The following is a 12,205-nucleotide window of genomic DNA, read 5'->3' on the forward strand; positions in this document are numbered from 1 at the left end:
AACTAATTGAATATTGCGTGCTCCACAGCTTTTATTTGATTTATTTTAACTGATTAAATACATTTGTTTTAACAATGAATGCATTTATGCTGATTCTAGGCAATGCATTTTGAAAATATGATTATTTAAATAAAATAGATGCAAATACTTAATAATAAACTATGAAAGATTATATACAAATTTAGAGGAAAAATGCCTAAATTGTCATGAAATAATGTTATTTTATTGTTTAAATTTTGATTATGCAAAATAATTAAACGTTCTGATTGACTTATAGAGATAATCATTTCCAGTTATGGACCTCTTTGATATGTACTTTACTATGTCTACCGGTGATATTCATGGCTTTTGTGAGAATAGAATGAGTTTGGTTGCTGACATTTCGAGAATCAAATTTGGTTGCCATTTTAAAACAGCATTTTAAAGCTAGCCATATAAATGAAAGTGGTTTTCCATTTATTGGTGTGGCGCACAACACTGCATACACAAAAACTTGAAATATTATTGTAAGTTGACTTTTAGTTTTATCAGCAGGACAGGCAGCCACAGGTTCCCGACCACAGGGTCATGACATGGTTTAACAGTCACTCATTTATTTGCTGTGTAAATGAGATCTGCTTACCGTCCCCGGCTGTAAGGACACTGTCCATACTCTGAGGGGAAGCAGTGAGCTGAGGATAGTGAGGCTCTGCTCCCTCAAGTGAACCGCCCCTTTAAAACACACACATCAGTTCAGGTCAGTAAACCAAACCGTCAGAACATTGATATCATGTTTTATTAGCAGAGATTTTGATTACTTACGAGACAACTGTATTAGTTGAGACTATGTATTCTACTTCTTTGGTCCAAGGGTTCATGAAACTGAACCATCGACTTCTTAAAGTTATAAAAGAACCATCTTTAATCTTGAAATTGTAACAGTTAGTGTTGATCTTCTCTCTCATCTGCAGAACTGCAAACAAGAGACGTACAGATCAGAAATCATGACACGAGTCTGGTCACGCTGCACTCAGGAAAGCGCTCTATTGTTACCCTGTCTATGGCATTCAGCAAGATGTCCGATGTCATCCTGATGGAAATACTCGTAGAAAGACGTGCCCAGCATCTCTTGAGGTAGATAAGCAAGAATGGCCGTGGCCCTGAAATGAAAAGAAGAATCTTTTACACACAGAGCAAATATCATGCAAACATTTTTCTACTCCACAATTTTCTGCACTTTCTTAAAGGCAGGATAGGCGATTTGTTCCCGAAACATTTCTTTGTTATGCTGATTGAAAGTCTCTTCACATCCTGATAGCAATAACAATGTTAAGTGGCCTAAATGTATTAATATGTATATATATATATATATATATATATATATATATATATATATATATATATATATATATATATATATATATTAGTGGTGGGCCGTTATCGGCGTTAACGTGCTGCGTTAACGTGAGACTCTTATCGGCCGATAAAACAAATATCGCCGTTAATCTATTCTCAAAGTTGGGTTGGGAGCTGGGTCTATACTACGCAAGCTATGATGACTTTCACCTTGATATTTTAGCGCGGATTCAGTTCGGTGTTCGGTACACAATTTCAAACCGAACGGTTTGTTGGACCATTTTTCCTGCCGACCAAAATTTTGTTATTTCAAATGTAGGCGGGTCGCGCGTGGTAAGCGCGCTCATAATGTAAGAGACGCTGGCGCAACCACAACATTACCCAGGCCTGTAGGCCTAAGCGGAACGAAACTGAGCTACTCATTATTGTGTGGTTGACGGACCGCTGTTTATCAGTTTGGACCAAAGCAGCGCGAGCCGATCTTGATCAAGAGATCCAGTAAATAAATCATTTGATTTCGCTACTTAAGTAATAACATCGCTGCGAGATCTAGTGAGAAACATTCACATTTCTCCGTTATTAACGGATCAAACAGTGCGTAAGCCAGGAAGAAACATTATTGTGCCATGAATGAACTATCCAGTGTCCACAGATCTGCAACATTTACCATGGATTTACAGTAGTAACACTAACTGCAACCATGGAAGTTTGGCAGGAATAGTAGGCTATAATGCTTTCAAGTAACATTACGTTGGTTTTATTTTGACATTATGAATAAAATTGCTGCCCTCAAATGTTAATCTGAACTAAAAATAGACCTTTGTTTATAACTACTACAATATTAGGCCACATTTCATTTTTTCCAAGGAGCTGTTTTGTTTTATATGCTCATCAAAGTAAAAATAAATAAATCATACTTTATTATGTTAGTTTTAATAAAAAAAAAAAAAAAATCTCTGGCATTTCTTCACAAGTTCTTTTAAATGTCACTTTGTATTTAAGAAACACGTGCCCTTTAGTCATTATTTGGGTAGCACACATATTCTGAATGCCTGCGGCAGAATTCAAATGAGCCATTTTAATCTAGATTAATTCCAAGATTACAGTGAGATTAATCTAGATTAAAAAAATGTATCTATGCCCACCACTAATATATATATATATATATATATATATATATATATATATATATATATATACTGTATATTGTCTGTGGAAGGAGTAGGACCATAAAATGTTCGTCCAATCATTGTATTCGGTAAACAAAGCAGCAAATCCTTCTCCATTGTTTTGGTTCTTGTTCTAAACTTTGCATGCAATGACGGATCCGCTACTTTTCTTCTATCCTTCCGAACGCATGTCCTGTAAATGAGTGCTGCCCTCTGATGTCTCATGTCTGGTAGTATAAAAAAGCAATTTAGTAGAAAGCTGTGTGGATACAACTGTGCGTGAGACGGAGCGGAACGCGGAAAATGAAGTATACCTGTGCCTTAAGACTCAACGGGTGCAGTTGGCGTTCAGTATAAAAGGCAAACTGTTCTGTTGTCAGAGGCATTGTGCAGTATTTTTAGGTGCAGTGTGTGTCCTACATTTCGGCCTCTAGCCAGGTCATGACCTGGGTCATTTATCCATTTCTATATTTGGATATTGATCCGCATTGTGCTCACAAAACCAAATCACGCTAACAAAACTGTCCCGCTAACATCAGGATTGGTCATACGGTCACAATGACCACCAAACTTTTGATCCCAAATCCGTTTATCCATCAGTAGACAAAACAAACATCTCCCAAACCAATAATCCATTTTACCTAACAGGTTACGTAAACTTAGGCCCTGTTTACACCTGGTGTGGTGCGTTTTGGTCGATCGGATCGGATCGCAAGTGGACGAAGCGAAATACAGGTGTTAACGGGGTCTAAAGCGTTTTCAGCTTGTTCACTTTCAACCACTTCCAAAGGCAGTGGAAAACACATTCTGAGTTGTTGCTTTCGTAGTGTAAACGCTCATGTGATCGAATGTGTTTGAACAGCCACAAAAGACTGTCTTCTCTCTGTCTACTGACTTAATACATTATGGGAAGAGCTCTGGCCAGACGGGATTTAAACTTTGTTGACTGGAGACCCAAGTTATTGTCCCAAGGACAATGTTCTTTCTCCATTCCTGATTTCTAACACACACTCACAGCGTTCGGTTGGTCTTGCTGCTGTCAGAGCAGAAACTAAAGCTGCTGCTCTCCATATGTTTTTCCGTCGTCTTCAGTCGTGTTCATATGTAACTTGCGCAAGCTTATTTTGTCCATTAGATTGAAAGATCTGAAAAGCCCACACAATTACCCGTCCATAGACCCTCCCCTCGAAGAAATCGGGACAGAAGTGGTTGAAAGTGGACAAAAAACACCAGGTGTTAACGGGAATGTGTCTCCCTCGTCTGCTTGTGATCCGATCGACCAAGACACATCTTAATACCAGGAGTAAACAGAGCTTTACATTCATGTAATTTAGAATCTGGAAAAGTATACCATATTATATAAGCCATGTCACATGTTACAGTGCATTGGCATTGTTTAAGGTCATTTAACCTAGTTAAGGTGCGGTCACATTTACTGCAGCTCTGCAAAAGAAAGCAGGCCATCCAAAGCCATTCCTGCCAGCTAGCAAACGAACCAACCCTAAATAACTGCTTTCCAAACAGCCTCTTTCTGGACATTTTTTTAATATTGAAGTTTCTACCTTCGCTGCCATACTGAGAGGCTTTCTATTGGTTGGCGCTGCAAAAGTTCACCCAACTTTTTACTGATGAGACATTCGCATATGGCATCAGGCAAAATTCTTCATTGCACATATTTGGATTTTGCTTGCGAAATTCAACCGGGCAACGGTAAATGCGACCACACCTTTAAACTGCAACCATATTTCATGTTCAGGAGTCACCACTTGCCTTTGGTCCACAAAAACAAACTTCCCATCAATGGCATGGCGCGAGACATACTCTGTCGGCTTCACCCGGATGTCTCCATTCATAGGTTGGGGGACAATATGAGGATGTAATCGGCCAATGGCCACTAAGCAGCTGAGATTACAGCCTTCATTATCAGGCTCATTGTCTTCATCTAAGCCCATCTTAATGGGCGGCCAGCTCTTCAGATAGCCCGTGCTGTGGATGGTGCAGAAGCTCTTGCGATCGGCTAAAGGGAGAACAAAAGCAAAAGTTATGATGAGGAATCTTTGTCTTTAAAAATATTTAACAATATTCAAAGTAAATGAAAGAACTGATTTACCATTCTTTTTGGAGCAAGTCGAGGGGAAATCCTTTTCCTCCATTTTGACGAGGGACCTGTTGCACTTCATTCTGCAGAAGAAGGAGCGTCTGGAGCCCGAGCACAATCTGGAGGGACTAGGGGCAATGTCTGTCCTGACTCGCAGCCCGGCTGAGAAGATAACACTCTGTCAGATTATTTTCAAAACTGGTAAAACTGGTGAAATGTATGTAGTTAAAGGCTGGAATACACTACTCAACTTTAGAACAGATTTTTGCTGAAAGTCAGAGCCAGTCTGCAGATTTTGGGTAGTCAGAGTTGACAGAAATACTATAAATTGTCGTGTAGTGCATGATGGGCACAGCCTTTTTAGATTTCATCCAGTCAGAGGACATTTTGTGCCAATTTTAGAGCACATATTGTTTAAATTTTTCATCTCCTAGAAACGAAGTGTGACTTTATTGTGTTCGTAACAACTTGAGTGTGTGTAACCATTTGCAAAGTCGGCAATATGTATGATGCCAAAATTGTATGCTGCCTTGTGTTTTAAAATCTGTTCTGATTTTAAAAGTCCTCTAGTTTACTGTTTGCTTGTATAATGCCGTATTTAAGGCATATAGCAGCACGTACTAACTTACTTTTAGCATCAATGAGTCTCTCCCGTGGTGCTGTGTCAGATGACGAGAGCTGCTCTTTGACTTTTGCAATGTCTTTTGGATGCAAATAATCAAACAAACTCTGGCCAATCAGGTCATTCTGTAAGATGGGGAGAGAGCAGCAGGCAATATGAGTCACACACTGACTTCTGAGTCATATCATGGATGTTATGAAGCATTAGTAGGCCTTACCTGACTATAATTTAGAATTTTGTAGACAGACTCTGACACAAAAAGGATCTTTCCCCGATCGCAGCCCACAACGAATAGAAAACCATCAGCAGCCTGAGGCCCAGAGTGAATCACCAATGAATCACAGCCAAGGATTATCACTCAGTATAACACAAAAAGGCACATTTCTGTAGGTCACCTACCCTTAATATTAAGTGCTTCAGCTCATCGTCTGATAAAAAGGCTGGCTTGTAGTTAGCTTCAGTATAAGGGTTTGCAGCACCTTAAAAAGACAGTAAAAAATTTGCATATGCATGAGTAATCGATTAGTTCTTGTAAGAGTATGAGACACTTGCGTTCATTTGCAAAACATTCGGGTAACCCCTGGGCCCAGACAAACTTTGCGTTCTTTCTTGAAGCTTTTGTATTCTTTCACAAAAGTACTGTGTTACTGGAGAAACTTTGCATTCACTCACAAAAAGTAGTATTTATATGAATATTGTAATAATCATCTAAATAATATCAGATATAATAAAACACATCATATAATGAAGTTATTTTACATTGCAAAACAACTTTGCATAATAATATCCATTTAGTGCATACTGCTCATTTAATCTTCTCACTTAGTTTGTTTTGAAACCATTATTGGTGATATAATGTTTGTGAATAAAATATAAATTGAATGTCAATGTCATACCCTTTTTAACTTATATTTGAACTTTTGAAATCACTTTTATGTTATTGTACTCGGCTACAAATCTACTTGAATGCACATGTCTAGAATTAAGATTACATTTAAAGTCCCAGCCAGGCCATAATGGCTCTATGGGAATGACAGTGTGAACCTCACCTCGAAGTGTTTTCATATGCTGGACTGCCATGCGCAGCACAGTGAGTTTATCCAGTTTGCGGGACATGGCGTTGCAGGTAGGCACTAATGAAGCCAGCTCATCAATAAAGCTGTTCATCTTGTCTCTGCGTCTCTTCTCTATCTGACTGTGAGCCTCCCTGTTGACAACCAAGAGTCCAAAACAATGTTACAATTGGAAAAAATGGCATATGATCTACAACAGGCTTTATCCACTAATAATAATACAAAAATACAGAAATGCTCTGATTTACAGCACCTTGCATTCTTAATCTGCTGGTCGACCCTGTTGAGAGAAAAATGATTAACTTGACACCTGGGAAATTAATCAATCATGTAAGCTAAAAATAAACACCACTTACAGATTAACCATTTTATTTTGAAACTCTCTCTCTCTCTCTCTCTCTCTCTCTTTATATATATACAGTATATATATATTGTTATCTGCTACACTGCTGCTTCTGCAGAACAAGAATGGACTTGCTTCTGCTAATAGATACACAGACATGCTACTATGAGCGTAAGAAATGCTGCTACTGCATGAATAGACATACATAAATCCTGTAGCAGATCTAGGCAGGTGGAGCTGGGGGAGGTGGAGGGTTTCAGAGCAACTCTGGTCTAGCCTACAGCAAACACTGAATCAGACTATTTAAATGTTGAGCAAGCAATCTCATTGGCTGAAGAATCAGCAGAGGCCAAAAAGCTTGAGCCATGTACATAGGCGGAGGGTGAACCAACTCCTGGACAAAGATAAGGAGATGCGCTTCCCCTTTAAAACACATTTAAATAGATTTCCAGTAAGTAGTTTCAATGTCACAACCTACACAACCCTTCATAAACAATCATGATCAATTATTTGCTATTAAAGCATCTATGTTCACAAACAACTGTTCATTTTAACAGAAAAGCACTTAAACACCTCTGATTGGCCATTGCGTTCAAGAAATCAACAGATATTTTTGTGATTGGGTACATTGCTCAACGTCGCAAAAACATGTTATAAATAGAAACCTTTTACGTTCTCCAAAGCGAAAGACAAACACGCACTGGATTGCTTGCCAAATCTGTTTCGCCAATATGCTATTATTATGGAGAAAACTGATCGTAGACCAGCAGTTATGTAGCCTAGGAATCTAGACGCAGCCTAGCGGCAGCAAATTTTATTTTGCAGCCGGTGTCGTCTAGCAAATCTCCGTTTGGCTTGCGAGCTGGAAAAACCAAACTCAAGTCAGGCCAATCATATCGTGTATAGAGTCGATGGGCGCGCTTGACATAATGAGGGCAGAGTTGTGACGGTTCCACGTGAATTCCCTGCTACTTGAAAACAAAGAAGAGCTGCTGCTGCTGGCGAACAGCGGTCTTTCCAATCGGCTTTGGACGCGACTCTGGAAGACTTAAGCTTTTCTTTGAGAAAAGAACAAAGAACGGCACTGAAGTCATTCTTAAAAAAGGAAGATGTGTTAGGAGTTTTGCCGTTCGGATACGGCAAAAGTTTAATCTATCAACTAGCTCCGCTGGTGGGAAAACGCTCTGGTTGGTTGTAGCGCTATCCTATTGAGTGCAGAGGGAATTTGAAAGACAACCGTTTATCCCGCCCCTCGGATTGAGCCCTGCCAACGGTGTGTTCCCGGCCAGACCCAACATCTTGATGTGGGTCTGGCTTGTCAGGCTAGCAATTATGAGCAGCATTTCCCTCTAAAAGCAGTCAGGGGGAGCAGCAGGCATTGGTTTGAGGGAGGAAATTACACGCTAGTCTCAAATTTGTGGCCATAGGAAAGCTAAGCTTTGCCCAGCCTTACACACACTCCACCTATGGCCATGCAGTAAATGATGTGATTGCTTGCAGATTACATGTAAAGGACCTATCAGCCTGTGCCATCTAGAGTTTCATGACTGAACTATATATACTATCACATGTGATCTCAGACATTTAGACCATACTGTGTATATATGAGATATATACAGTGGTATGCATAAGTTTAGACACCCATACTAAAGTTGACTAAAAAGAGGAATAAAAAATCATCTTTTGGAAACTGAACTTAATGCCTTAATTTAAAAAATTAGGAAAAATCCAACCTTTAAGGACACCAATTTTCTTTGTGAATGAATAATGTATCGTAAATAAATAAATATTCTTCCTTAAAATACAGGGTGCATAAGTTTGGACACCCCTATGTTAAATTCCCATAGAGCCAGGCAGATTTTTATTTTTAAAGGCCAGTTACTTCATGGATCCAGGATACTATGCATCCTGATAAAGTTCCCTTGGCCTTTGGAATTAAAATAGCCCCACATCATCACATATCCTTCACCATACCTAGAGATTGGCATGGAGTACTTTCCATAAGATCATCTCTCAATGCAAATCAAACTAGCTATTAGGCTAACTGAAATAAAACCATGCCAATCTCTAGGTATGGTGAAGGCTATATGATGATGAAAATTGGTGTTCTTAAAGGTTGGATTTTTCCTATTTTTTTTAATTAAGGCATTAAGTTCAATTTCCAAAAGATGATTTTTTATTCCTCTTTTTAGTCAACTTTAGCATGGGTGTCTAAACTTATGCATAGCACTGTATCTTGATCAATAATTTAGCTTACCTTTCAAGTTGTTTGTCATTGTCTGCGTCCATACTGTCCCTAAAAAAATGAACAGTAAACAAATACATTAGCTAAAACAGTTCAGGAGTCAACCAATATAAAGTACTTTGGATTAAAACGCATGAAAGTCACATATGTTTATACTTAGTTAAAAGGACAACATATTTCTCAAAACCTCAAGTAATCTTTAAAACTATGTAATTTTACACTTCCTTGTTAATTGTCAATATAGTTCATAAATGATTAGGTTATGGGCACATCTTATTAATTTCCCATCATGAAATGTCATTACAAGGATCCCACAATATGGTACCAGAAACAATATACTATGACTTGATATGATGTAACTTCGATTTCGCGCACCATCAACTCCAGCTTGGTTGTTTCATAATGGCTGGTTTCATAACTGACCAGAATGAGAGAAACATTACACGCTGTTCACCTGAGGGCTTGACACTGTGATAACATCTACTGCCTTTTTCTTCTTTTCTTTTTTTTCTGTTGGTTAAGTAACTTTTCAGTTACCCGAACCCCTATGACCTCAATTAATTACTTAAAGTAATGCTTACGATTTTAAGCCACATACTGCATCAATAAATATAATGCATCTGTAACAATTAAAATATCAAATTTCATACTTTTAATAAGTACAGGCCAGTTTTATTAAAATAAAACCTCTTGTTGTTTACAAACCCTTCAATGGGAAACCATGCATTACATGTTATTTTTAAAAAACGTGCATCAAACTCTCAGCTGCATAAAATAACTGCTATTTTGCATGATATTTAGACACTGAAACTGTTATTAAAAGGGTGAATTCACTAAGAATTAATTGTGACTAAATTGTGCTAATAGTGTTGTTTACGTTGTTGCGTAGTTTGAGCACCTGATTAACAAAAACAATTAATACATATCAGGTAACAGCACAAACACTATATCAGTACTGCAGACTACCATAATCGACATAAGCACACGGAGAACAAACAGCAACAATCCAGGCACATTAATCGGATCTTTAATATGCAGAAAGCGCTCTTGTCCATCAATTGATGAATAACTATGATCAGTATAGAATGTTCTCAAACATCTCTGTTGAATGAAATTCTGTTAAGCGATGCCGCTTACCTCTTCACAGGCGTCAATAGCCCAACGTTAACTTAACCAGGCAAATAGAGCTGCATTTAAGGATCATCTATAGTAAGTCATATTTGAGCTGAAAACATTAACTTAAATACCCCTTGTGGTGAAAATCAAGTTTTTAATGTGGCAACATAGCAGGTGAATTATGTATATGATGTATATTACGATGTTATGATGAACCATATGACGTTCTAAGTGTCTTTAAGGATACTGATTTTTAGTAGGTACTCTGAGATGGCGAACGGGAACATGGTTTGTGTAACATTAGCAACACAATATTAGCTGTTTTATAACGTAATCAAGCCAAAGAATTACCGTTATATGTCCGATGTTGTAGAGAGCGATACATAGAACGCATTACCATTCTGATACATCGACTTGTAGACGACTCATTTGCATATTCATGGTTTTGCGTATACTAAATGAAGCAAGAGTTACATTCAAGCTATTTTAAGGTATGAATAACATGAGGCATGAGTACCACCCAGTAAAAGGGGACTGTGGGTGCTGGGAGAATAAGAAGCAGGTTTTGTGCAGAAATATTTGTTTAGTGAATTTGCCCCTAATTGTGTAATTGAGTCTGATAGTTTATTTGTAAAACATCGAATGCCAGTTCAATGGTTGTGGGTGTTTAATTAGTGACTTTATAGGGTGTGTTAACACTTGGCAGGTTTGGTTCGATTAAAACGAACTCTGATGCAATTGCTCTGTTAGTGTGGATAAAATAAGTGTGAACGCTGCCACCCAAACCCTGGTGCACACCAAACGTTGGGCCTCAGTCCGCTTCCAAACGAACTCTGGTGCGGTTCGACTGAAATATTAATGCAGCACAGAGTAAAGACATCTAAACGAACAAAAAACAGGACATTATGTCTCAAGATGTGACCCTAAAATGGCTCTTAAGCTCTTCATGAGTTCTCAGCTGGTAAAAATACCATCATTTGTACGCACATACATAATGTGCCTACAATAAGCGCTTTTATTCCAGTAGCATTGGTTTGGATGTTCGGTAAGTTCCATCAGAAAAATATGTCATAAAAGCCGGAGTTTTTTTGTATCTTAAGGCTCAGTGTTAAAAATGGCAGTGTGAACAGCAAGTGAACCAGGACTAAACGTATAATGTTTTTTTTTTTTTTTGGTCCGGACCAAAAGAACCAAGAGAACCGGACTACACACATAGTTAACATGGTCTCAATTTTCACCCTTGAAAAATCTCTCATCTCTCTGCGTGAAGTGAGAATTTGGATATCAAAGGTGCTGGAATACATGTCTTAAAATAAGTACAGACTGGACAGCTCGACTAGTTAGCATCTCTTCATCCATACTCACTGACCGTTCACTCTCAGGGTATTGTGTGAGCTGTGAGTTTGGGATGAGGAATCTCATCCATGAAGCCTCAGATCTAAGAGGATAAAATTGGTATTTTTCTCAAAATCAAATGGGTGAGTTGATACAGTTTTTGTTTTCTTTATTTAATTAGATGAATGATGTGCCTGTTCTCAAAGAGAGGCACAAACACTTACAAAAAGGTACTCTGACAGTACCATGGTTTAGTGATGTTTCAGTGATGATAGCAATATGTCATACATCATGGTAGTGTTTTATATTGTTCATGCACCACAGTATGCCATGGTTAAAGCTTTTTGTAATGGGATAAAATAAATAATAAATTGTAAAATGAAAATCATTTGAATGTTTTGATACTCACTCAAAAGAAAAACCTTCGATTCTGTGAAAAGAAAAAAATTGACAAAATCAATTTCATATCATCTCATATTAAAGGAATAGTCCACCCAAAAATGAAAACTGTCATCATTTACTCCCTCATGTTTAAAATCTGTATAACTTTCTTTGTCTACGCCTTACTGTGTCCATGCCTTTTCAGAGCGAATTTTTCGCAAAGTATATTTAGTAAATCCTGAGAGTATAGTTTTTAATGCCAAAAGAAGGTTTGCGCTGGTGCAAGCTGTTAGTAAATCTGGCCCTTAGTTTCTTTCAAAATTTGTATCATATTTTAAAGTTGAATGCCCTGAATTAACTAAACATTGGGTCTTATATCTCATCATGAAACAGAGTTAGAGGATCTGTTAGGAACCGCTCTTACTGATAGTCGGTCATGCTGCCCTTCCTCTTGCGGCTGTAGTCCATGCCTGGCGTTCCCATGGAGC

General features: G+C 38.1%; 1 protein-coding gene across 2 annotated transcripts in view; it reads right to left on the minus strand.

The window, feature by feature from the left end:
• The window catches only part of bmal1b (basic helix-loop-helix ARNT like 1b), an 18,049-nt gene extending 5,850 nt beyond the window's left edge, over positions 1–12,199 (minus strand). Inside the window, exons 1-14 of one of the 2 annotated variants that reach the window (XM_079865576.1) lie at positions 12,142–12,199; positions 11,746–11,766; positions 11,371–11,439; positions 8,898–8,936; positions 6,551–6,577; positions 6,274–6,431; positions 5,624–5,703; positions 5,442–5,534; positions 5,232–5,349; positions 4,615–4,764; positions 4,275–4,521; positions 1,033–1,139; positions 802–952; positions 623–711 (exon numbers count right to left, since the gene is read on the minus strand). In XM_079865576.1, the coding sequence (XP_079721702.1) occupies positions 623–711; positions 802–952; positions 1,033–1,139; positions 4,275–4,521; positions 4,615–4,764; positions 5,232–5,349; positions 5,442–5,534; positions 5,624–5,703; positions 6,274–6,431; positions 6,551–6,577; positions 8,898–8,936; positions 11,371–11,439; positions 11,746–11,766; positions 12,142–12,185 (1,393 nt within the window). In that variant the 5' untranslated portion in view covers positions 12,186–12,199. The remainder of the gene's footprint in view (positions 1–622; positions 712–801; positions 953–1,032; positions 1,140–4,274; positions 4,522–4,614; positions 4,765–5,231; positions 5,350–5,441; positions 5,535–5,623; positions 5,704–6,273; positions 6,432–6,550; positions 6,578–8,897; positions 8,937–11,370; positions 11,440–11,745; positions 11,767–12,141) is intronic. The other variant, XM_079865577.1, reaches the window with a different exon arrangement.
• Positions 12,200–12,205: the final 6 nt, after the last annotated feature.

Source organism: Squalius cephalus, assembly GCF_949319135.1.
Source record: "Squalius cephalus genome assembly, chromosome: 3".
NCBI lineage: Eukaryota > Metazoa > Chordata > Actinopteri > Cypriniformes > Leuciscidae > Squalius > Squalius cephalus.